The sequence below is a fragment of the Bombus vosnesenskii genome, unplaced genomic scaffold (assembly GCF_011952255.1).
Source record: "Bombus vosnesenskii isolate JDL3184/JDL3185 unplaced genomic scaffold, Bvos_JDL3184-5_v1.1 scf7180000013295, whole genome shotgun sequence".
NCBI classification, from domain to species: Eukaryota; Metazoa; Arthropoda; class Insecta; order Hymenoptera; family Apidae; genus Bombus; species Bombus vosnesenskii.
Window position 1 is genome coordinate 6,139,253 of NW_022882946.1, and position 26,731 is coordinate 6,165,983.

Here is a 26,731-nt window from a genome sequence, read left to right on the forward strand (position 1 = left end):
AACACGGGGTGGCGAAGAAGACGAAGACGAAGAAAACGAGGAAGAAGGGGAAGGAGAAGAAGAGAGAGAAAGAGTGAACACAGAGTCGAGTGGTATAAGAGAATGTGAACGGGAGAGAAGAAGAAGGACGAAGAGCGGAGGGGAACCTGGTACGAGGACGGGGACCGGGCCCAGGATTCGAAGAAAGAAGAAACGGGGAGTCAACGACCCAACGAGAAGTGCCGTCTCTCCGCGTTAAGGCGCGCTCGAAACTCTACCTCTCTGATCTCTCTCTCTCTCTGTCCTTCTTTCTCTCCATCTTGAATCCGCGCAAAGACCTCCGCTATTGCGGATTGATACGGGATCAAGGCCGTTTGCCTTGCGGAATTCCATTGCCCGTGCGCCTCGTACAGGTGGTAGAACCTGATAAACGCGAACGACCAAGAAGTATCTTCTTCGTGGTTCTTCTAATTTTGTTCTTTGGAATCGATTCCAAGGAAGAGTAAATAAAAGTTGAAGGACCTTGTTATTTCGAAGTGAGACGTGTACGTTGTTATCGAATGACAGAGCAGATGAGACGGTGATCGAATGAAAATGAACGCGCGTTCGAACAACGATAAATCACGATAGATCTGCACCGATCTAACAAGGCCGTTGGATTACGTCATTGTCGCCGCTAGAAAGGAAAATACCACGGTTGTGCGCAGGTTTAACGCCGCCACCGAGCGCTTCTGACCCGTGTAAACCAAGTCAACGACGATCTACGTCTATTTTCTACTCCAGAAAGTTCCGCGTAACCATCACACGCTGGTTATACGTCCACCGAGAAATTTTCTATTTGATTCTCTTTGACGATACCTAGAACGCTATACTCGACCGGATACGTGGAAAACGTTCCTCGACGACGATTCCAGTCGAATACGAAACGCGCACGCGCGGCCGAGAAACCGCCGCCGCCTCTTCCTTCGAATCCTATGAATGATTGTCGTTGTCGCGGTGTGGTCGTCAATCTCTTGACGTCACGGCAGCAACAGCAGCAGCAGCAGCGGCGGTGGCGGCGGCGGCGACGGTCGTGTTACGACCGTGCGACCGTTATGTGACCGATTGGCACACGACAGCCGCGCCGACTGCTAGCACCTGTCTACGCGACGACTCTCCTGCTTTCCCATGCTGTCCGGATTCGCTAGAGGTGTCCCGTGTCTCGCCCGATCGTTGCGCCAATACCACTCGAAATTAACATTCTAGACGCTTCTAGCCTCACCGTTCCTGGTAGCCACTGTTTCACCACGCAATTTTTTATTTACTGCTAATCCCTTCTCCGCTATTTCTTCCTAATATCCCGAATATTCTAGATCCTAAGAATTTCATCCTATTTACATCGAAGAATAAAATATAGGCTAGTTTCTCGACTGTGGTTCGTGCTTTCGATGCAAGGATTCCTATATACAAGCGAAAAAAGGTCGCTAACGCGTGAGAGACGCGAACGATTATTTCGCTGGCGAGCCAGCGAGTCGTTGTTGATCGACGACGACGTAGGGCGTCACGCCGGCGAAAAAATTCCAAATCGGCGCGCTTAAAGACACGCCAGTTTCGGCGAGTGGGATTGATATGGAGATTAAAGGGAGGGGTGGGGTCTGCGAGCGAGAGATCGGTCGGCGACCGAGTGAGCGAGATAGAATGAGATGTGTGCGAGCGAGAGAAGCGTTTCGAAAGAGGAACGGAGACGTCGTGAGAGAGGGGAGAGAAGGAAAGAACCAAATATATATATACACAAACACACACACACATATATATATATATAACGAGAGAAAAAGAGAGATAGATAGATAGATAGATAGAGAGAGAGAGAAAGAGAGTGAAACGGGGTAAGGGGAGAACAAGAGGGTCAGTAGCTCTGCGTTCTCATGCATTCCGCTCTGTCATGGCGGCCAGCGACTCAGACACGCTTCGTCTGTCCTCGTTGTGCATGCACTCCGGGGGCAACGTGCAGTTCGTCCTCGTTGCACACGGCTAAAGAGGAAAGAGAACCGAAAGGAAGGGGTGCCAGAGGAAGAAGAGGCCTGTGGGGAGATGGCAAAAGACGGTAGGAATGGGGGTGGGGTAGGGAAAGACGGAGGGGAGCGCCCACTGCGTTAAATGCTCCACGGCGAAGGCGCGCGCGTTCTCTCGCCGTACTTCGGGCCCCCTTTTCCTCGCCGAGGCCCTTCTGCGTCGCGACGTAAACAAGCCAGGGCCACGCCGCGCTCTCTGCCCCCTCTCCCTCTCTCTGCCGCTCTCATCGCCCGATACCAAGCAACGCGTCAACGTTCGCCGTGTCGCGTACGACTCGAATTTCTCTCGATATCTATGAGAAAATTTCATCGAAATTTTCGTCGTCGATTTTCACACTGTCGAAAGTTACAACGATCGAATCCGATTTTTCTCGATCTGATAATCGACAGTTTGCTTTACAGCCGTAAACGAGACATCGTTGGCCACGTTTATAAACCGTGAATGTTCGCGCAATTTAAATACTCTACTGAAATATAAAACGTAATGTAACGAAATAATGCGACGAACAATTGGCACAAATCGCGTACGCGTGGAACACGATTGTTCGAGAGTACCTGAACACGATCGACCGAAACGAGACGTTGATTCGTAGCGACGATTTCAACTTTTAAACCGTTAAAGCCTGACGATACAAAGCGTGCGAAACGCGAGTTGCAGCGTACGGTTTACGATCGTCGTTTGAAGAGCACTGAAGACCACGGAGACAGTCGATAGAGACCGGAGAAAGGGACAAAAGGGGATGAACAGAGAGGATAGGTTCGGGCGAGAAGCGCGAAATAATTTAGCGATCAAACGCAGCCGCGGGACCATTACGCGAGAAGCGAGAGTCGGACTTGTCCGGGACGGCCAGCAGCCGTAAACACGACGTGGCGCGACGCTTTTATTGCCGACATGCTAACCACGATCGCGTATTTAATCAACCCGGGCTTTGTTGGACCGAAATACCCGCGAGTCCGGGGCCATTTTTGAACGACGCGTTTCCGAGAAACGCCGCGCCACTGCGTCGAAATCGATCGTAAATCGCGGTCGTCTCCTTGCCATTCTTTCGAAACAGATATATAGAACGCTTTCGTCCGATCTAGTCTCTACCACAATCTTACGATTCTCCTTCGCTCTATACGACCGGAAATTAACGTTATATCCCAATGGATATTAATATACAGGACAGTTTTTAGATATTTGTTTTGGATATTCGATGTAACGTTACTACTACCTTTAGCGCGTGACACGCAACGTAAACCGACTTAAAATCAACCCGAATCGATTCGTGTTCTCGAACGCGCTATAATAAGTTGACGATACGCACGACGAATATTCATAGTGACGATATTTCGTACTTTTGAAGACGAAACCTGTACACCTTTCTGTAAACCAGATGATACGATCTCAATATGGCTGTGCCTGCTTATTGCGGCAAGTAGCTTTCATTCTCGTTTTTAGGTAAAGGCATTTTTGAAAAAGGGGGCTGAAAATGAGGAAGAACCCGATGCCGAAACGATAGGAAAGACGCGGAAGAATAAACGACAGAGGTACGTAGAGCGAGAAGAAATCGAAAGGAAAGAGAACGAGCAGGGAAGCCGAGTGGATATCCTCGCTCAGTAACGTGGGTACTATCGTATATCTTCCCACAGGAGGGCGGGAACGTCGTCTCGTAAGGGGAGACGGCAGAAGGGCGAGAAGGGTCCCACTAACGCGCGACCGCCGACAATAATGCGGAGAAAGGGCACATGAATGCCTCGTGTTTGCACATGCGCGGGAGCGATGAACTTGAGAAGAAGGTCTTGCCTTCGCTTCGCCTCATCCAGCCTTCCAGGACACTTGGTCCCAGCTTGTTTTCCACGTCCTGCCACTTTCTCACATTTTTCATGAAACAGACACAGATATATAAATGAACAAGATGAACCTTCGAAACATATCGTAGAAATAATTTTCTCAGTTTGAGCGAACGCGCGGCTCGAGTATCAACGTGGCCACGCGAACAAAGCCACGAAAGTGTCGCCGTTCTTGTCCCGAGGAAGCACGAAACACGGTGGTCGGGGCTGGAGCGGTCAACTTCCAAGACGACATTCCACCGGTACCTGTCCTTAACTCAGCCTCCTACAGTTCGCATTCGCTGCGATCGACCCACCTAACCATAATAGCACGCGTGCACACGCTTGTATATCGTGCTCGATCCCTGCCAACGTGAAGATCGAGATCGGTGAGAACGCGCATGCCGTGCAACAGGAAACGTACATACCGCTTCCTCTCGTACAATTTTATTTCGCTGCTCTCTCTCATCGTATTTTACGGAAATAATTTTCATCCGACGCCGGCGATAAAATAATCGGCGATGCGCGTAATTCGTTGGGAAATACCTGCACGGCGAGTCGAACAAATACGGTCAAGCGGTAAAACGAAAATGGCAGGCATCGGGTATTCAGGAATGCGATAAATACGATGATGCAGAGGCTGCACTCGGATGTGCGCTCGCTCGCGCGCAGCTGCCATTGAAAGCAACCGTCCGAGACGTGATTATTCATATGTTACGCAAGAAGTTATATTTGCAGCGTTGAAATGACGGTTTCGCGTTCCGTTCGATCGTAGTCTAATGTGATCGACCCCGAAAAATTGGTCTCTCTCTCTCTCTCTCTCTTTTTCCCTCTCTCTCTCTTTGATATTTGACAAAAACGACGAGGAGAAAAATAACGTAGGGCGCTGCCTTGTCGGAAATGAGAACCGCTGATGCGCGGCCGCTGTGGCTGCGCGGGCGTACGCTGCCACAGGAAATATGAATGTAACGCCGAAAATTCATTCATAATAAGATCTGGCTACTCGAATATACCGGGGGCGTGCTATTTGAATTTCGGATTACGGGTCCGGTCGTTAGCTGGACGCGGAGAGGGGAGAATCGGTGGGGGAAGCGGGGAGAAGAGGTTAACGAGATCCGCCGATAAATAACACGGTCGTTTTCCTAAATCGTGAGAATAATGGGCCGGTTAGGAGAGGCTTACGCGCGCGCAGTTCGAGTGGGCCGCACTGTGTGTGTTCAACGTGTGGGATTCGATCGAGAGTTTCTATAGAGAGATTCTATCGAAATCGTTACGAAGACCAAGTATAAAACGCGAGTAACTATGAAAAATACGAAACAGAAATCGAAGAGAAACAAATACCACGAGTACAAGGTTCTTTTCTTTCTCTATATTCTATTTATCGCGGATAATCTGTGGAAAACTTTGTAACGCTACGATCAATTTGTTGCGTGTTAGATGATCGATAAGGACAAAGTAAATATTTATTTATACGTCTAAATATATATGCGTGAGTGTGAGTACGTACATTTGGTCGTGATGCTCTTCGTATCGAGGGATAGCATGCTGCGAACTCGCTCGATGGACGTGACGTTTGCGCACTTTTTTTTTCCCTCGCTTCACCTTTACTCGATCGTACGGTAATGTATCCGTGGCGTGCCTGCTTCCCGTATGGGCCATCGAACTTGGAGCACACTGTAGAGGAGGAGCCGGGGCCCGTATTATGGGAACGCACACGCCTGAACACGTGTGTCTCACTTCCTGCGGCGGGCCGGAAGTCTCCATAGTACTATGGCGCTCCGTAGTGTAGCGTGACGCTACAAGGGCCATTACTACCTCAATGGCAAAAAGAAATGGTCCAATTACCGGTTAAAGCCACGTTGCCCGTCGTTACTCCTTTAATGCGTTTTTCGGAGGCGTGTACGCCTCCACTTTCCTCCCGCTCCTCTTTTTCCCTTTTTTTCCTCGAACCTCGCGCGTCTATCATTTCTTCGGCGTTTTCTTCGCGCGAACAAATTTTACTCGCCGCGGCTCGTCTGTTTTCCTCGACGTTGTTTCATATTCGCCGCGTAGGAATGGCTTGCACACGTTCCCGTTTCTCGTTTCGACGAATTTCGCGATGGTATTCCATGAACGTATATCAAGGGACGCGTTCACGTTCAACTCGCTTCGTGCCATAAATAAAAGCGTTCTCGAGTGCGCGTAAGACACGAAAAGAGAAACCGGTAGAGCGATTTCCGGCCAAAGGTTCCGCCATTGCGCCTACTTCACGTTTTCGATGTTCCGATATCTCTCCCGACCTCGCCTCGTTCTACCGAAGAAGCTCCATTCCGTTGAAGCCACGTGGTGCTTCGTAACGCGACTGTCCTTTCCGATCCGTCCATTACTCGTATATATCCATTTTATCGTAGCAAAGTCGCTCGGACGCTACCCTCTTTGTATACAAACAACACGGACCGCGTATTACTACGTACGACATGTGGCCCGAATTTCCTCGGCGAGTTCGCCCTTGACACCAACCGTACGGGATGTTTATACAGTGCGCGTAGGCCGACACTCGCGCACACGCGTACACAGCGTTCCACTATGGCTGTGTGTGGTGCGAAAGAGAGACGGGAAAGTGGATCGACGCGACGGAACACCGCCACGATGAACACGACACGACCATACGGCGGCACGGCTCGTACCACACTGAGAGTGATCGCTGGCGCGTCACGCTCACGGCGATGCGCAGACGCGGGCTGCGCACACGCTGCTGCGCACGACGCGGCGGCAACCAGCCGCGATGCGCGCTCGCATTCGCTAACACGCACTCACGCATGCGCGATGCACGCACCCACACGAGCCTGGCTCTCTACATACAACTACCCTCCTCTCTCCTTCTTTTTCTTTCTCTTCTTCTACGTATACGCGATGCGTTGCCGCGGGTGGTAGAGGTCCGTGAAAGAGCAGGGACGAGGCGAGGGAAGGAGAGAAGAAAGACGGAGAGAGGGGACGAAACAGACCCGTTAGTTCTCAGAAGTGGACCGCCACCGCTCGCCGCCAAACAGACCTGTAACCACGTACCGACCGTGGTGGTTCTCTCTCGCTTGCCACCACCGGCGTGCTTGCTTTCGGACCTACTACTCTCTTCGCTACTCTTACGTGTCTCGTGACACGCGAGAAACACGGACGGAATTTGGTACTTGCACGATTTGGAATTTTCGAAATTACCAACTCGAATGTTTTCGCTTTTATCTTCTCCGTCGTTATTTCCATCGCGTTATGTCTCCTTCTCTGTTATTTCTCTACGTATATATTTTATTTTATAGCCACGCGTTGGATATATTCACGCGTAGCGCGATAAACGAACAGGCGCGCGAGTTCTGTCGCAAGCTGACCGACCGACCGGCCATTGATTAGATACAAGTGTTTACTCGAGTGACGAACGCATACCGATGTCATGTGTTTTTCACAGAAAGCAGATGGAACGTCGGAGCAGCGAGGCCCGTAAATACACCGACGTCGATGAAATTGGGAGAAAAACCGGTTATCGCCTCTCTACGGGTGAAAAAAGAAAGAAGAAACGAAAGAAAGGTTACATACAAGCAGCGTGTGTGGGAAAGCATCGGATGCAGGCGGGAAGGGAGCGTTTCGCCGAAACGCGACCTCGACTTTCGTCTAGTTTTTCTTACCGAGTAAAAGTGGCAAGTGGTGGCCGGTCGTATACCCATCGGGGATCGACATTTCCTTTCTTTCACGGAACGGGGGCAGCGTCGTGGGTGGTACACACCACGTATAGCGTGCGCACCAGCAAAATGAGAAAGTTGCCTCTCGTGCGATCTACAATTAACGATGTTTCGGCGGCTCTCCGTACGAAAGAATATTCCCAAACTCTGCTACTGCGATCTTTTCTCCTATCGATAACGACTTTCGTCGATAGAACGGTTTTCTCGTAAAATAATAGCTTTACGGAACATTCTCGCGACGAAATGGAGCGACCCGACGACGACGACTGTTGGAAAGCGTAAAATTCTTTCAACCAAATTCCGTTGCACAGGGATCGAGACTCTTGTTTCGTGCGCGCGTTTCATTCCGTTCCTTTTCTCTCACGACGATTCCCGAGACACACACGGGCGGTCTAAGAACTGCAAGATTCATTAACGGTTCCTTGGCACGGAGGTGGGCACGCGTGTGTGTACACCGGCGTGCATTCCATCGGTCGCGCTCGTGTGAACGACCGTAAGGTGTACTTGTACACAGAGACACCGGGGAGGGAACAGAGATCCCGGAGATAGATGTCGAGTGTGTAAAAAGGAAAGAAACAGGAGAGATAGAGAAAAGAGTTATACGGGAGGAACGAGAGAAAAAGAGGGAGAAGGAACTAGCGTGTACATATTTGATGCGCACGGTTCGCCCGCTAGACGGCAGACCTTTTCTATCGTCATCATCGAGGTACGCAAGGAACGTACGAGAGTTATTAAGGTCAGTGGTGTAGCGACGATCGCGACGTATCCCGGAGATACACCGGTTACCGATTTCGTATATGCATTTATATATCTACGTATATTATTAAGATTATTCCAGCTTCGCATAATCGGCTCCCACCGTGTAGTTTCGAACTATAATCGATGCAACGGTAATTGGACGCACTGCACCGCACGTAATCCGGTTCAAACTGATCGATTTACGGCAATAATAACGGTTATAAATAACGTAGACCTTTTGCTCGTGCAACGTTCCGATTGTTTCGCCATCGAGCCGATAGAAACGGCGCGGTCTAATGCAAAATAACGGCCGAGGAGACTCATTTCGGTTATTAATCGTGGTCGATTAATCTGTCGGTTCGTTGTTCGACGTCCGCGTCCACGTCTCCATCGTGCGTTTTTTCTTCGATAATTGGGAACCGCGCGTATAAAAATCGATTTATCAATTTTGTCGATTTTACGTTTTTTGAGTCTCGCAGACATTTTGTCGGTTATTATATAGGTTTATCTTTTCGTATACTTCGAGATGGGAGCAGAAAGTGGACCGCGAGACGGTTGAAATCTCATCCGCGAGATATAACTGGGATAAGCTAAGCCCGAAGGCGAAGTTAAAAGTTGCAACTTTGTCGTTACGGCTGATCGAACAGCGTGTCCAAACGATGTTGCCGACGATCGAACCGGGAATTGCATGTAATTTGCGATCGCTGCGAACGGATCGGATCCCGCTTCGCCATCGAGACTTTAATAACTATTCGGCTCGTTTTAACCGTGCAATTTGCATCTCGGACAACAATATGGCATGGTAAACGTGACCACGCATCGCTGTCCATTCCATGTCGCGTTTCAAAACGATATACGCGTGTATCCTCGTTATGCGCGCTACGTTGCGACGCCTATGCGAGGAGATCGCGGAGGCGCACCTAACCTATAAAGAGACACGGAAACGTGATGGAATGCGCGCGAACCAAACGCCTGCGTCACTCCGCATCATCGTTTCATCATTCGATACCTCTTTTCCATCCCACTATACGTTATTTCTCCTTCTCCGATCAATTTCAGATCATTAGACTATAATCCTTTTCTAACCTGTTTCATTAGATACCACTTTTCCATCCTACTCTACGATTGTTTCTTCTTCTCCGATCAATGTCAAATCATTAAGATCTCTTTCAATCTGTTTCATTGGATACCTCTTTTCCATCCCGTTATATATTTTTCAAATTATCGGAGAACAAATGATACATTTTCCATTTCCTTCGTACCTACGAAAAAGTTACATCAACTCGAACACGTCGACCGCACTTAATTTCGAAAGGATAACTACCTTCAGGAAAGTTATCCGACAGTCGTCTTAGATTCAACAGATTTAAAGATTCGTTCGATTTATAATCCAAATAAAGGAAGAACAGCATTATCTTAGAGAATAACGGCAAAGTGTCAACGACGTTGAATATATATAACGAAGTATTTGAACTTGGAATTCCATCCAAAACAAATTTGCTTCACCTTTTCCATAAAACAACATTCGCTTCGAGGTATCGGCAAATATTTTTCTACGCGCAAACGAAATTGCATCGCGAGGTATCCCGTGCAGAAGAGAGTCGAACGAGCCCAAAACCGAGCAAGAACTTCGATCGTGAGTTGCTCTTCGTCAAAACGTGGTACGAAACGAGAGAATAGGAAGCAGAAGAGAGAACACGGAGAAAAGATTTATCCGTGGGATGCGTGACGACGAATGGAGAGAGATTCGCCCGATGAATCACTGCACCGCGAGCCGTCATTCTCCTTCTCTGGTGGTTTGTTCCCCCTTTTCGTTCCGCAGTTCTTCCACCTGACACGCCGGGGCACTTAAGGCAACAACACGACACCCATCCGCGGCCAAAAGGCAAGACGAATGCCCGCTATCTTAGATTTCGTAACGGACAGTCGCCACAATATTTCTCGACGACCCGTTGTCGCTTCGCGCCTCTCGGCTTTGCTCGCTCGCGTGTCGTGCAGGTAACACCGCGCCACCTCTTTGCTCGCGTAAATGGGACGGGGCCGTTTCTAGCGCGCGCGGAGATCTACATTTAAGAAAAAGGGCACCGGAGGAAGTGCGTTAAAACCACCGGCAGTCATCACGAAATCTATAAACGTTCGACGACCACCGTATCGTGAAGGAGCGAGTCGAGTTTCAAGCGCGAGCCCAGATAAAGGGGCGAAAGCTGGCGCTAGAACGGAAGTCGAAGGCGTTCGCGTTCCAGCGGCTGTTACGAAATGTTATTTAACTCGTTCGAGCCTCGGCTATTATTATAAGACGATCTCGGAAAGTTAAAACGGTTGGAGGTTGGGCGGAGTTACTCTTTGTTTCATTTGACCTACATTGTGTAATTAAGTTCTTTAATTATTCTTGAAAAGTTTCGATTTTAAAACAGTGAGAACTTTTTAATTTTGTTGTCTCGTCGGCATACATACCTTCGTCCAAAAGCCTCAAGATTTAATAAAACTTGGATATTTCGCGTTATGAACTTTCAATTATATGCATTGTTCTAATAAACTTGTCGATATATATGTCGGAGAATCGTCAGGAATAGGGTTGTGGGCGTTTGCTAGATCTTTATTGGAATTGGCCATCGCTGTGTTATAACGAGGGTACGGCCTGGTAGTACGAGTATGGATACTACCGATTCGACGATCAACCGCGATGGTTGGGCACTGGCGATACTAGTGACGTTGGTCTTAGGTTCGATAACGAATCCACGGTCAACGGGAGGATAGATATACTTGCTCACACAATACTCACAGATCGTAAGGCGTTACTGTCTTCGTCGAGGAGATCGCAAGAAAGAATGAATTTTCGTCCCGATGATGCCACCGAGGAAGACTATGATGTCTAAGAACACGAGATCATCGGATTCGTCGAGTGTAGCCCTCGTTCCGAAAGTAAGGGAAATTGACGTTGCTGTCAATTGGTCAATTTGGGAGAAAGGCTGCCTGTCCGTTTGAACGAACTTAATTATCAAAAATCCCAGGTTTTATAGCGGGTCTTCAGGCTAACTGCACTTGTGCCGTGTAGGTGCCTCAACATCTGGTATTCGTTGTCCGAAGGAACCGTTGGACTGTTTTACTGTCAAGTACCTCTATGGGTATTTCTTTCAACGAGGGTCATACTATCGCTCCATATCTTTGTTAGATGAAGCGCCCGTCCCGTTGACCGCGGCTACGTTCGGCGGCTGATAGTCGCCTCGAGCCCAAGTTTATCGTCACAAATCGCAAACAAGTACAATTGGGCAGAATGACGGCAAATTGTTTAATTACGACTGTAAGCTTTAATTACAATTTTACGGATTTTCCCGAAGTTCCAGAGGGAAGGCTCCGGTGTCCTTTCATCTCCGACATATATATCGATATATTATTTATCGAATCGAACGAACAAAAATAACGACACACGTAAACTCATCTACAATCCTTTGCAATAGTCCGAAGACTCGTAAGATGGCTCGTGGGTGTATATCGTCGATCGTCAAAGCGAAAGAGAACGAAATTTAAATAGACTAAACTGAAAGCTCTGCCGTTTGTATTCGATAAATACAACACGTAAACCGATGTTGATGTCCGGCCGCTTTATTTATTCACTACCTATCGCTCCAATTCTATACAATGCGATTTCATCGACACAATTTTTCATAGCATCGATATCGATTTCTTTATAAGCCATACGTGGTGTGCCATCGAATGTTTTGAACGCAACAGAAACACGTCGTACGTGGCGTCATCAGCCTCTCGGCTTGTGATTCGAAACGGGCCGCGGCGTTATCAGTTAAGAGAAGCCGTGTTGCTGTTGCAGGCAGACGAACACGGATAGTAGAAGAAAACACAAAGAGAAAGAGAAAGGGGAGCGGCAGCAAACAACGATGGGTTGCACCCGCGGGGCCAATCACGACGACTCGTGGCGCCTTAATTGGTACTCGCACGCGTGGTTCGGGCTTAAGAGTCGGAGCGAGAAGCAGATGCATCCCAAGACGTTCACAACAGGAAATTCCTCCTCCCTCGCCGCTCCTCTTCTCACATTCCAGCTTCTACGCATATTTATGCGAGCCGTCCTTCCTTTCCATCTGACTTCTGGAACCCTATGTATCTCTCCTCCTCCGCCCTTCTGTTTCCCTCCCTTTCTCGTTTTCCCCATCCGTTCCCCATGTATCCTTCTCGTTGTAACGTGCGTTGGCACGCACAAATAGATATCCTCGTGCGACGACGCGATCGCTAGCAGCTCGGCTCGACGCGAACCGAGGGATTCGATGAATGGACCGAGCGCCGGACGAGGGTAGGGTTGGAAAAGAAGGGCGTCAATGAACCGAGAGTTGCGTGAGCGCAATTATCGTTCGTAGCACGAGCGATCGCAGCTTTCTCCTCTCTTTTTCTCTCTCGGAGGGACGCGGACGTGGTGGAAAAAGAGAGGCAAGGTATACAAGATCCGAGAGAAGATTTCGAGTTATACGTGAACGTATAGGGGTGTTTATCTCGTGCGAGCACGAGCTCCCATCATTCGCGTGCACGACGGTTTCTTTTTCTTTCGATTCTGTTGTGGCATGCGAGACAATATCGCGATGACAGGATGACGCAGTTTCCGAGATTGGCTACGTTTTCGTACAACGATCGGGGAATAACCGTTCGAAGAAAATTCACATGCCACATCCTGATAGCTTCCATTTCTTTGTCTATCTCGATTTCGTTACCTGCATATACAAATATCAAGAAACAAGTAACTTACTCCTGTAAGTTACTTCGTCGTAAGAAGACGATATAAACGTAGCGAATTGTCAGAGAAACTTGACTTACGAAGAAATGTAATTTATGCAGTCGATCGAAGATGATCGGATTGGGAAGATTTGAAATTACAATCGACCGGAAGAAGGTTATTGGGACGTACTATAGGAGATTTTTGTGGCTAATCGAGCGATACGTTGTGGCAGTGACATAATAATTCGCGTTGCGCGTGGATCGATGAGATGCAGCGAAAGATACGCGACTGGATACACCGACTTTGGTGAATGAGTCGGAGGAAAATACCAACGAGTGGAATTATCATTGTGTAACTGTTCAGAGAAAAGACGTATGCGTCGTGCTTCTAAAAGCCTACACGCGTACGTAGAAGAGAGGAAGAGAAAAAAAAACGCGAAGGGAAGACAAGTGGGACGGCCGGTGTATTACAGGCTGCAAACTAATGCTGTATATCTGTAAACGCGTGCGGTTATTGTTACGTCAATACTCGCGGGCGTGGATACGCTCGGTGATTTGTGAAGCCATCCGTGTTCGCGCGGACTGGAAACTACCGTAATTTGCCCGCTATTTTTCTCGCTAACCATTTCCTCTGAATTAGAAACAACTACGTTTCAACTACACTGCTATCCAAACTATCGCGACTCCCTGGCAAACGTAATTCAACGATAGAAAAGGCCGTCCAAACATAGTGTAGCAACGATTGCTTTGTTTCACCTAAATTCGAATGACTCACAGCCCTAGCTAGCACTCCCCTACTACTCGCTATCTCCAGTTCAGTTCCACCTAAGCTTAATAACCAGACCCCGCGAATGTTTATGCAAATTCACCAACGTAACTAACAAAGCGAAACTTGGATAGAAATTTCCTTCAGCCAGTACGTATTGTAACAAATATCGCAGGGACTTTGGACATTCTATACATTTCTCTACGTGTCGTAAACGTTGCTTGCAACGTTCTTGTGGAAGACAAAGACCGCTGCCCATCTATTCGTTAAATATAATAAAACTACGCGAGAAATTGGCGCTTCTCGTTTGATCTCGCTAGACCCGATCTTTTCGCCCTTATCAACATTCCCGGAAATACTTGCGAAAGAAAATCGACAATTACAATCCGCGCTTCTTACATACTCGATTCTAATCGGTCCTACTGTAGTAAATCGTTCCACGAAGCAAGCAGCACAAAGGAAAATTCTTTTATCGTGAAAACACGTAACACGTTCTAACCGTGCAACGTCAATAAACCCAAGCGCCATCGTTCGCGAGTGGCCGGCGTCGTTTTAACGATTCGCGCGACACAACGACGCTCTAAGTAAATCCCTCGGGGCCGACGAGAGAGAGAGAGAGAGAGAGAGAGCGCACGCAGCCAGCTCGCAGACATTGGCCGCGAGTGTGGTGTGGTGAGTGCTTACTACGCACTACGCGGCTACGGCTACGTTCACGGTCCGTATGAATGTACGTTCGCCGCGCGTACGTACGACGGCGCGGCGACGCGCACGTTTGCGGCGTGCATTCATAAAGTGGCGGACACGTAGCGTGCGCGTGCGCAGTTCGTCGCCTTCTTCGTTGCCACTCCTTCCTCTTTTCTTCCTCGTCGCCACCCTTCCTGCGACTAATACGGCCTCGCCACCCCCCTCGCGGCCACCCGTATCCTGTACACACTTTTCACATCCGCTAACTAGCGCCGCCGTGCCGCTTCACCATCGACGATTCATTCAATCGTTTCTCCTCACCTCCTCGCCGATTCTCACTTTGCCTGGTCGCATCGTTTCGCGTGGCGTAGTATTTTTACGCGCCTTGCACTTATTCCTCCTTTATTAACCGTGCGATCGTCGTTAAAGTGCAGCGAAAGTAGTAGCGAGAACAGTGGGAATACAGTAAACATGTTTGTAAATTAGCAGGGGAGAGTGATCGTGTTAAAAGCACCGGTTCTTGGAATTTACATCGCAAGCTACGAATTTTTCGAGGAACGACGATTACCTTGCAGACGTTAGTTTTTAGTATTTATCATTCGCATTTTGCATTTAGTATTTACGTTTCGTGGCGATAAACGTCGTTGCGGCAGCCAATCTTTTATCGTTACGGTATTTCGTTATTAATCATGTACCTGGGAAAAACGAAGTTTCGATTCTAAGAGTTTCTTGCGTATTCCGAGAGATTATCAATTTTAGTATATCGTCATACCAGTCTTGCAATCGGCCAGTTTATACTCCACGAGTCTCCGCGTGTCTCACGAGGCAACGTCACGTTAATTAACTCTGATTCTCTGTTTCACGCTGTTTCTGTTTCATTCTGTACACGCGTCAAATAAACGTGTCAGGCATCCCCGTACTTTACTGGCACTCGCTGCGAAACAGAGATACTTCGACTCTCTTTAACCATCCAGATGACAACTTAGTCCGTGATCGACGACAACGTTACAAGTGCCGTTTAAAGAGTACCGTTTAAACGATAGCGCGATAGAGCGCCATTACACGTTTTCGATCGCAACGTTTAATCATTGCGACCAACGGTTTACGTTCGAAACTCTGACATTCGTATGCCAAGCGGAGAAAGACTGGCAGAAGAAAGAAGAAACGTGGTGGGTACGGAATCCGAAGCAGGGCAGCGTGCCCGGCGCGAATAGTCGTCCGTTTGTTTGAGCGTCGTGCGAGTCGGCGAGAGTTCGTAGCGACGAACTTCTACGGGGTCAACGGAACCACCGGAAGTCGTCCGTGCCCAGGGTCGTCGCCGATTCTCAAATTGGTGGCCGCTTGCTCTCTTGCCCCTCGCGTTCCCCTTCTCTTCTCTATATCCATCCTCCTTTCGACTTGGCTTATTCGTTTCGTTCTCCTTCTCCTCCAGCAGCCCCTCTTTTCTGCGTGACGCGAGCCGTTGCCACTCGGCGCGGGCTCTCTGTAAACAGGCCACGTAATCCCCTACACCCACTTTTTCCTCCCGTCTAAATCTGTCTCATCGAAATGCGTCCGACGACGAACGGAAACCCCCGCCGTTAATTTGTCTCCGTGGCCAAACCTGGTTCCTTCTTCCCCTACCATCGTGCAGCTTCTCCACGGAACTATGGAATTTTTCAGCGACCACGAGTTACACAAGTTTCGGTGGACACACGGAGCTTCCAGCGACAGCGGTTATCGCGACAAGGTGTTCCTCGCGTTCGTAACTGTGTAAACTTGCCGGCAGGAACCATCGAGCTCGTCGATTCTACTTTTTCTTATTAATTTGTTAACTTGGTCGTACGTCCATTCTACTTTTTCTTATTAGTTCGTTAACTTCGTCGTGCGTCGTAGAGAAACAGAGGAAGAAAACTGACGAAATTATACGAGACGATCGCAAGTGCTCGGATGCTAACATTTCAGAAACGTGCAACGTCTTGTACGATCGATGTTAGCCGCGGTGCATCGATCGATGTCCCGAGGTGAATTCGAAAAATACTTTTTAATTTATAGAGACACGATCAACGTGGCTGCTGAAAGGCTACGTAACGCAGCTATTGCAGCGATACTCCTTCCGCGTCTGTACAAAGAAGGAAGTACGAAAGCCTGGCCAAAGTCGAAGAAGCGGAGTCGGCTACGCTGGTGAATGACTCGGTGCGGTGCGCGCATATTTGCGTGCGTAGGGTGCCCGATCGGTGACGTCACAGCACAAGAGGTACACACACGTTATCCCACATACGTATACGATACGTGTACGACTATAGAACGACGCGAGTCGCGTGTAACGTTCGCTGGTATCTCTGTGGTCACGAGTACAGATGCATATAGACGAAAGGGAGAAAGAAAGGGGAAGAGCAACGTGGCGAATACACGCGTTCTAGACGTACGAATGCAGGCTAGCGTCGCGGACAGAGAAAATGGAGGAGGATAAAGAACGACGGAGAGACGAAGCGAGAGAAGGCGCGAGCGCGCGGCCATGTGTAGAACCGGAAGTATGAGTATCCGGCCAGACTCGTGTGGGCTTCTCTACGAGCGACGCTACTCTCCTTTCCTCCCTCTGGCGATCTCGTGACAGGAAAACGTTACTCGGTTTGTTCGCGTGCGAGCGCCGTTCCTACACTTCCCTGTACGCGAGAGGCCGTCAATGACGGTGGTCGAAGCGGGATATCGGGGCCGGTGCGAACGCGAGGAAACGAGACACAGTACGCCGTCGGCCTGTATACATAACGCCGCGTTCGCAGGATGAATCGATCGACGGCAGGCCGCGTGCGTAGGCGGTGGCGCTTTCTTCCAGGAAGCCGGCGATCGTCGTGGAAGTATACACGAATTCAGCGGGGCGTAACGCGGCTAATCAGGCCGTTCGATCGGGTGGCTAGAACGTTGCTCTAATTAACGCAACGGACTCTGTCTTTCTTTTACATGTGACTTAGTACACGCAGAGAGAAAAGGTATTCGTTTGGTCGACGACGCGTGACCAATGGGACGAAGGGACGAAACAGGCGGTCGGTGACGACGTCGTTCGATTAATGGGCGAACGATCGGGTGGACGTGGGAAACGCGTCTGGACGAAATTCCACGAAAAGCGGAGAAAGAGGTCGCGTATTATTTACACGAGGTTATCGAATACGAGGAAGAAGAATACGTTCCAATATTCGATCGCATAGATAAATAAATACATATTTGACTCGAGCAACCCAGCTAGCGTAGCGCATCCTTCGTTGAACCACGCGAACCGTAGCCAGGTCGTGGCAGCGATCTAGAATCCCCATTCAACGATCTAATTTATATTGAAGAATTCCGATGAGGCCAGGCAGAGGCGTCGATCTTTGAGGCGCCGCCGTTTAAGATGCATTATGCTGGAAGGCGGCCGACAATAGCCTATGGAAGACAGCGGGGCGAGTGGAGCGAGGGGACAAATACGCGGCGCGTACGAGGTTTTCGAACGGGATAGATAAAGAGAGAGACGTGGAAGGAACGGGCGAAAAGGAGGCGAAGCCGTGAAAGAGGGGGCACAGGAAGAAGGGATGTTGTTGTAGACGCCGTGGCGGAGGAACTCGCTGTAGAAAATTCAACGGAGAAAAGGAGGTAGAGAAAGAGAAAGCCTGGCTAGACGAAGGGGCGGGAGGGTTCGAGGGCAGACGGAACTGGTCCCAGACCCAATATGATAATTGAGTATGGAGAACGATGTGAACATAGCACCTTGTAGGACTTCATGTGGCCATTGTAGCCTCCCACTGTCGGGACCACCTCGAGACCGCATCGACTTTGTACGTGAAAACATCAAAGGCCCTGCCTTTTACCCTTTTGTCCCTCTGTTCTCTTCTCGTCGCGCTCTTCTCCAGCCAACCCGTCCTTCCTCCGTTCCTCGTTTGCTCTTGTTTCATTATGTTTCAACTATGCGACTAGTCGTCAGCTCGTACGTACAGCGTAAGTAAAGACGAAAGTATTCGTACCCGTAGAAATAAAGAGAGAAACGTATTCTACGTTATCAAATATTCGATTAGGTACGAATAGTATTAAGCTTTCGTGATAAGAAATCCGTCTCTGTATCTCTTCATCCCTGTTTTTCTTAATTTCCTGGAGAAAAGAATCGCAGTTCGTCGATTCGATTTCTCAGAGGCTCTATATATATAGCCTTATATATATGCATATCCGGATCTATTCGATAATGCGCAACAGTTCCATGATAAACCAACAGTAGGAATATATTTATCTCTGACTGTACGCTAGTGTACGCTCGTACCGTGTAAGTATACGTAAGTAAGTACGTATAATAGATATACGTAACGCGTATACGTGTTTTCCAAGTCCATTTATTTCTCCGCAGTATTCAGCTGCTGCTCGCTCCGTTCGCAGGAATCTCGATTCTCGCCATAGCAATACTACGTTTCCGCACAAATTCGAAGCCTTCCGAATCTCACTAAGAAACGCGTGAAACTTCCGGACGCGACGAAGATCGCCATGCGATCAAGCTACCATCGCGTAGATCCTTGGTCGATTTAAATCGCGCGAGAACGTCTCGCTCGGTCGATTCCACTCGATCGAACCGCACTTCCGTTCCGTATTCGTCCACGCCGCGGAATACACAATTTCCTGCAGCGCGGCTAATGCCATTCTTCTCTCGATGAGAAACTGGCCTTCGTCGACGACAGGATGGATCGTCGCACGAACCGGTCTACCATCGAGCGCTATCGACTATCGAATGACACTGTGATTCGCGGTAGACGAAACATACGTGGCAATGAGAAGATATACTACATTCTATTCCAAGGCTCGTTGCGGACGAGCGATTTTTCTCGCGCGTTTTCGCACCAGGTATGCAGCGGCACGAAGAGAAAGCGATGGATACGTAGCGATAAAATAAGCAGACGTGTGATGATCGTTTGCGTGTATATGATATCGTTACGATTTCGTCTCTACCATCATCCACTTTAAATCGTCTATTTTAAAATTCAATATGTTGCCGATCCATGCTACATCCAATTATTTTCTCATTTGAATGTGATTTTGTCACTTTCTTGAATATTTAAAAATATTAATAAGATTAATTATGTATGCAGGCTAATTGATTAAGATAAACCAACGACCAGCCACTAAACTGATGTTACTCGTTTCTTACAAAATATCCTGGATACTTGGATACGAAAGATGTTAATTTTAAATGGATGAGTCGGTCGAATAGTTCTCTTACATAGAAATGACGAAATTAATGAGAAGCAGAATTGATCGGTTGCCCTTCTCAGGCGACTCGCGCCGTCTGTATCGTTAAAAATCGTCGCGCGAGCAAAATCTGCTACTTCGTAACGAACCTAAGCTCGTCAGCGGACGATTTACGTCTGTCGTACACGTTCCGAAATTTTCACGAGGATAGACGATGTACAAGCGCGCAGTTCGTCGAATCGTTGTGCAAAGCCCGAGAACCACGGCGACGAGGACGGCAGTCTTGCATCCTACGATTGCTCAATGCCGCGTTGGGTAATCGCGAGTTGTTTTACTCGCCACCGCAGCTATACGAACGGCAATAATCGCGCTGGCATTCCTATTTCTACCTGTTACGTCCTCCTTTGTCTATTCTTGGTCACTCTAACGATACCTCCGATATCTTGTTGCTCGGACAAGCCATCCGGGAAGAGTTAATAAGCGATCCTCTGCAATTTTCCATTTTCCTTTACCATTCCATATACACCTTTAACGGTCTACGTTTATTATTAAACGTCCGAATAAACGATATTCAAGCAAGACTTTAAAGAGTAAAAGCTCTTACCTTTCATTGGTTATTTAACACAGAATGCACCATTACTCGTGAAACTGTCAGGTATATTTAACGGACTTTTGTAATATTCAGAAGCAGAAAAAAGGTTAGGGTGTATGGATAGCTTGGACGATGACGGCGGTCGATTAACTTTCGTCCCTGGCGAGCATACGACACACTGTTGTATCTTACAGCTAAGAAGACATTAAATCGTATGGGTAATTAAAAAATTCCAGCTTTGACGTTATTCCCATCTTTATCAAATACAGATAGATCAATCGATTTCGCAATATTCAGGGGGTTGGACGTCTCTTGCACGAAAGGATTTCTCGTTCCATCCAGTTTGACTTTCAAGATTAAAATTTCATTCCCAGTTCGAATAAACCGCTACCGTGTGCAAATACGGCTTTTACAAAAGTATCGTTCGTAACAAATGTTGCTCTTTCTCCCTTACGATATTCCTACTCGCTACGTATTTACCGATCTCCTCCTCTCGAATGCTTTCCCTAGACTAAACTCGATTAAAAGCCCCAAAAGATTAATCGGTAATTCGATTACACTTATCGCTCTGTATTTATAAAACACGCCACGACCACCATAAAAAGATCACGGTACCGACTTATTGCACGGTCCCAATAATAAATATGAAATATCTGCATGTGTCAGAACTGACCCAGCCTCCGTGGTCGGTGGGTTAATCGCGTCACGACTAACCGTGGCTCCGCACCGTTTCGCCTCTCAACTCGGTGAAGACGGAATACGCTGGAAATACTCATCGGCGCTTAATCGCGGCCGGTTCCCTTTGTATCAGCGACTGCTGCATCGTCCGTGGCGGAGTGCCGCGGCGCGGACAGAGAATTTCGAATCTGCGGTGCACCGGCGTGTGCCGAATCCCATTCGACACGGTGCCTCCCTTCAAAGGTTAATGTAGTTACCACTGTCAGTTCAGCGTGTTACGTCAACGACGCGAGGCGCTCGACCGCTTCACGACTCGAGCAGCGCACGCCAGCGAACCTTCCCAGATGAACGAGTTACTTTGTTTCGAGTTATTAGCGGCTCGAACGCGAAACTACCCGCCAATCTTCCTAACCAACTGTCTCCTCTTATGACGATACGGGATACGAAGACTCGCGAGATACGCAGGTTCTAAATACATTTCGGAAATCGGTGCTTGTGTTGTCTGGTTCGCAGGTTAATGCGTGTAACGTTGATATATTGGGTCAGCAGCTAAGTGACTGCGGATTTTCTCATTAGGTGGTATTGACAAAATCCGCTATCACTCAGTTGCCAAGCCAATACACGAGACACATGGGGCCGACAGAAATGTTGGTTTCAGGCGTTGCCTCGCTGATTTGTAGAAGAGAATCGATATTTTATTATCTTTGGTAAAATTTCGATACGGAAGAGTCGAACGTTTTGCCGTAATAGTTGATCACGAGAGAGTCGACCTCTCAAGGCTCCAACTACGAAGATGAAATTGCACGGCAGAGGAAAATGTAAGGAATTCTACTAATATAAAATATTGGATGTTATAGGATCTTTTAGCGATATTTTGGGAATTTTAATCGAGTTTTAATCTAGATAAAGCGCGTGAGAGGAAGAGACAGTGAATAGCGAGTATGAATATCGATATACAATACGTATGTGCATTACATATCATGTAATTGTTTGGACGATATATTCCGATATGTTAGAAACGTAATTCGACAGTGTGCAATTGACCAATTAAAATTATGATGCTCTTGACACAAAGTATAATGGATATTTCACACGTCGTACGTAATATTACGAGGTCGTATAAGAACATAAAGAACAAACCAGTTTTCTATACGTGTACACATCCTAATTATTCACAGAAATGGTATAATATATTTCAATTAATAACGAAAATATGGTACGATGTTTCATATAAATTATGGATGATATATCGAGCGAATATATAGCTTGCTCGACATCAGCAGCATTTTACCCGTCGTGAAAATGTTTTCCTGGTCACCGTCGTGAATTTCCCCGAAAATTATTGTTCTTATCGGCGGGTTAACAAGTGGTTTGCTATCTACGCTGGCGCGGATGGAAATGTCTTTCCTCGTTAATATCGTGTAATTCGTTTATCGGTCAATCGGCCGGGACGGCAATAATAACAAGCGTGGAAGGTAACGACAGACGACATGAACCCTAGGTAGAACGATACGCGGGACAGAGTGCCGATAGCGGTGTGTTTGCTCGAGAGGTTAGCGCCACCACTTTATCATATCGTCTCAACACCATCGGACGTCTCTCTACCTGCGCTCTTCTCTAACATTCCACCCTCTTTTCCCTCCTCTCTCGCATCTATCACGTTCGTAGAGGTCTTCCACTCGCACGAATCGTTTCGACTCTCAATACCGTACGAGACGACAGTTTCTACGATCGAGAAGCAACAATTTGAATAAATCGACACGACCAAGTCAGAATTGACCGAAAGAAAATCATTCTCTCAAGCTTACCAGAAACGTATAGCTACAATGATAATAAATTCTTGCAATCTTCAATATGATACCATTTTTTCTCTTCTGCCAGATACGTAATTTGAACGTCAAAGCTGTCTGGTTGCCGCGATAGCTTCGATTCGACGAAGGACTACGATTCGTGCGAGTGTGATCGAGCACTAGAAGCCGCAAGAATTTCCTTAAAATGTCTACTTCGCTATTTCGCGCTATCTTAACGCATTCCTGGCCATCGTAATACTTAATGGCAGCCTTAATTGCCATTACCGTGTCAAAGAGGTTGCCGCGCGCAAAGAAGCGGCAACGTTTTTACAATATGGTCTCACGGAAACGGCACGAAAAAGAGGAATCATTTGCGATCTAAGGGAAAGGAGAGAAGGTCCGAAGAAGATGGAACGACTTCGGGCCACAACCAGAGTACGATCGAGTTTACGCATCCCGCGAGGTTAGGAGATGCACAAGAAGAAGAAGAAGAAGAAGAAGAAGAAAAGGAGGACCACTACAACGACGAAGAAGAGAACACGAAGGAAGTCAAAGTGGGAGAATGGAATGCACCTTCGAGAATCCGTCTACGGTCTCTCTACCTACTCTTACGTATGCACCGTTGCAGACGAGGATCGAAGAACCGGAGCGAGAGAAGGAGAAACGCACCATGGTCCTTCACCTGTCCTCGTCCAGCCACCGTGGCTTTCTCTCTCTTTGTCTCTCTTTCTCCTGGACGTGTTCTCGGAGCACAACAAACAGACGCCGCCTCGTAATTTGTTTTCATACGTTCGCGGCATTTGCCAGTCTACGCCTCTTTCTCCACCTTCGGGCTCGCGCTCTTCTTTTTTCCTTTTCGGATTCTTTCACTTTCTCACCTTCGACAGTGGCGCGCGAGCACCGCCAAACCGGCCGCATATTACGGTCCCGCTGAAACGGGAACGTATTTTTCTCCGGGACACCGACCAGCGATCACAGACAGAACGAAGGATAATAAAACGTTCGCGAGAATCGTTGGGAACGGAGAATCGTCGGTGACGTCGTTTATTCGACGAGGATTGAACTTTTGGTACGTTGCGAGTATAATTTGCTGGCTGTAATTTCACGATGCTTAAGAAAATTTCGTTTCTTCTGTTAGATCGTCGCGAGGTTTTGGGCTACTTGTTCCAAGTATCGATACGACTGTGTTTGGATGAAGCGTGTTTTCTCCGATTACAAATATTTTTGAAATTCTGATAGATCGACAGGTGGTTGTGAAAAATGGAAGCACGAAAAAATCTGCGAACACACCGGTCTTGCATCTTAGTTTTCATTTAGCTATCGATCGAGATCTTCTGTCGTTTTGGGTACCGTCTTCTTACGAAAAATACATTATACCCGTGTTACTAAATATTCTCAGAGTTAGATATAGCGTGAAAATGCTTTTAAAAGATGATAGATCGGAAATGGGGGTGGGTGGTTGGGAGAAATGGAAGCATAGAAGTTCGGTGAAGACACTCCGTCGCAGGACGTAGCAGAGAAGATGATTAGAAATTAATTCAATAGGAGGCGAGTCTGCGATGCTTTCGTCCATCATCCGGCTTCCCTTCGTCGTAGCGACCATTTAAGGGCCGTCCTAAGTGACGCACCCACACCGCCGCGCGTCGCTGTACACGCGAACGCGTACGCATGCGTGGCTGTCGGATTCGGAAGGGCGTGCGTGCGTGCGTGGTTGCGTTCGAATGTCGCGGCTAGCAACCCCTCGGCTCTTACGTCGAGACGAAGACGCCCTTTACCACGCAATTTCGTTTGGCTGCCCCCTCGCTAGGTAAATCGAATTAAGCGGCAGACTTGGGGCATTGGCGGCAACGAAATCAACATTTAGCAGGGCGGTTTTGGGAGGAGCGAGCTTCTCGATGCGATATCGGCGTCTCGCGTACGATAACTCCAATGGAATTTCTGCCGGAGAGCCGATGTCTTTAAGTAAAAGATGATTTTTAGAAACGGAGAGCTTCTATTCTGAAATTCTGGCAAGCTTCTTCGAGTTGTGGCAAGCGTTATTCGCAGCGACGACGAGTCAAACGATCGCGTAACCGTGTGACAAGTATCGAAATTCACGAAAATGAATCGTCATGAAACCTTGTATTCGCAGTTATCGAAATACAGATATCTTCGTCGAAGCGGATAGGAATATTTAGAGAAACACGCTGCCCTCCGATAATTTGAACAGCGTTGAACCGATCGATTCCTCTCGAGTACAAAGTTAGTTTGCCGAATCCGCGAGTTCCTCGGTGGCTAAAGGCTGGTGCGCGTAAAGGGTGTTGCATGCGTGGCGCGATCGGATGTTCGCGAAAATTGAGTCGATTCGGGCGAATCGGCTGCTCGAGAGGGCTCGTGGTAGGAGGGTAATGAGAAAGGAAGACGGTAAGTGCCGATGGTAGGCGATAAGGGAGAGAGAAAAAGACGAAGGGACGCGAACGGAAGATGCGGTTGTGGAAGAGAGACGAAACGAAGGACGAAGAGAAGGCGGCGGAGAGGAGGGATAGAAAGATCTTTGGTTAGAGAGAAGCACTACAGCGGCGCCCCGGGGCCATCCATCATCCCAATAATTGCTTCCCTTCCCATCATATAATTCCTATAGAACCCTCAGCCCCTGCCTGCCTTTGCCCTCTCCTCACCATTCGTCTCTCTTTCTCTCGTTCTGCTCTTTTATCCCTCGCGCACCCCTTCACCCTGTGGTAACACCCGCTGTAGCGCCCGGGAGGGATATCACACCCGCCACTCTCTCACACCCATCGATCTTTCTCTGTCTTTCCCCTATCCTCCCTTTCACCCTCCGCCCCTCTCTGTTGCTCTTTTCTCGTCCCTTCTTCATTCTGGTTCCAGCGCCTTCCAACTTCCAGGAATCGAGACCTCCCGAATTTCCCGCCTAATTCTTCTTCACCAGAAAAACCAACACCGTGGGACCGTACCACCGTAGGGAAAGACGAGGACCTTCGCGATACAATAACGGTATTAACCGTTCGCGATGGAGCAACGTGTTGCGAATGATGATGGATTCGATAAAATGTGAACGTAAAGCGTATATAGTATACGTCGTTCGAACTTGCTGTTCGGACCATGATCTTTACACACAGGGCTATATTCCTTTATTATACGCTTGGATAATGGTGAGCGACAACGACGCTAATAGCGCTATCGTTCCAACGTCTTTTCGCTACGTTAATACGTCCTATGTATTTGTACTACACACAGACGCTATATATAATACGACTAGCGACGATCGAGGTATGGAATTTGTATGGAAAATGTTTGGATTTGTTTTCTAACCTTAAGGTCTTAAGTTCCCAACTATTATCTTCTGTCGTTACTCTTCCCTCTTCGTTTCATAATATTATCGAGCGATGCTTGGCAAATCGGTCGTAGAATCGTCTACGCTTCGAGATATAAATTTTCCACGTACGGATGTTAATTAAGACCACGCGGCTGTGTGAATATCGACGATCATATTCGAAACTTCGACTAGTCGGAGGAAAAGCTAAAAATACGTAACGGCGTGCACGCGTAAAGTCGTGAACCAGAGCTGCGACGAATTCGCGATAATTAACCGCGTGCAACGAGAGTATTAACCGACCTGGTGGGAGAGAAAAAAGACGGAAATTCGCAAGAACAAGAGGATCGTTGAAACGTTAGGGGTCGGCCGGGGTTTATAGGGTACGTAAACGCCGCGAAATTACGCTGTTCCACCCACGCGACACGGTCGTTCATCCGAAACGTATGATTTTCTTGTACCTTCGACGCGTCGTTATGCGGAAAGAACAATTTCGACAGGCTGCTATTTCCATGACGTACGATTACCCGTGAATGGCGCGACACCGGGGACACAGTACGCCCTAGTGAAGGTTCGGCTCGTTCCACCTTTCTACCCTCGTTCCTTTTATTTTTGTTCCGTAATTGCCGCATCCCTACGCACCTTCGATACGCCCGCCACCGTCTTCCATTTTTCTATGCTCGCAACGTGTCCCTTCGAACGCGTTTTCTTCGGTGCAACCAGC

At 48.1% G+C, this 26,731-nt stretch overlaps 1 protein-coding gene across 3 annotated transcripts in view; it reads right to left on the reverse strand.

Moving 5' to 3' along the window:
- Positions 1 to 26,731, reverse strand: part of LOC117233164 (serine/threonine-protein phosphatase 4 regulatory subunit 1-like) — a 148,444-nt gene that overhangs the window by 36,580 nt on the left and 85,133 nt on the right. The window contains exon 1 of one of the 3 annotated variants that reach the window (XM_033493192.1): positions 5,350 to 5,779. The exons of the other annotated variants lie outside the window; for them this stretch is intronic. Within the exon in view, the coding sequence (XP_033349083.1) occupies positions 5,350 to 5,651 (302 nt within the window). The 5' untranslated portion in view covers positions 5,652 to 5,779. Of the gene's footprint in view, positions 1 to 5,349; positions 5,780 to 26,731 lie in introns of those variants that run through there. 3 annotated transcript variants of the gene reach the window in all.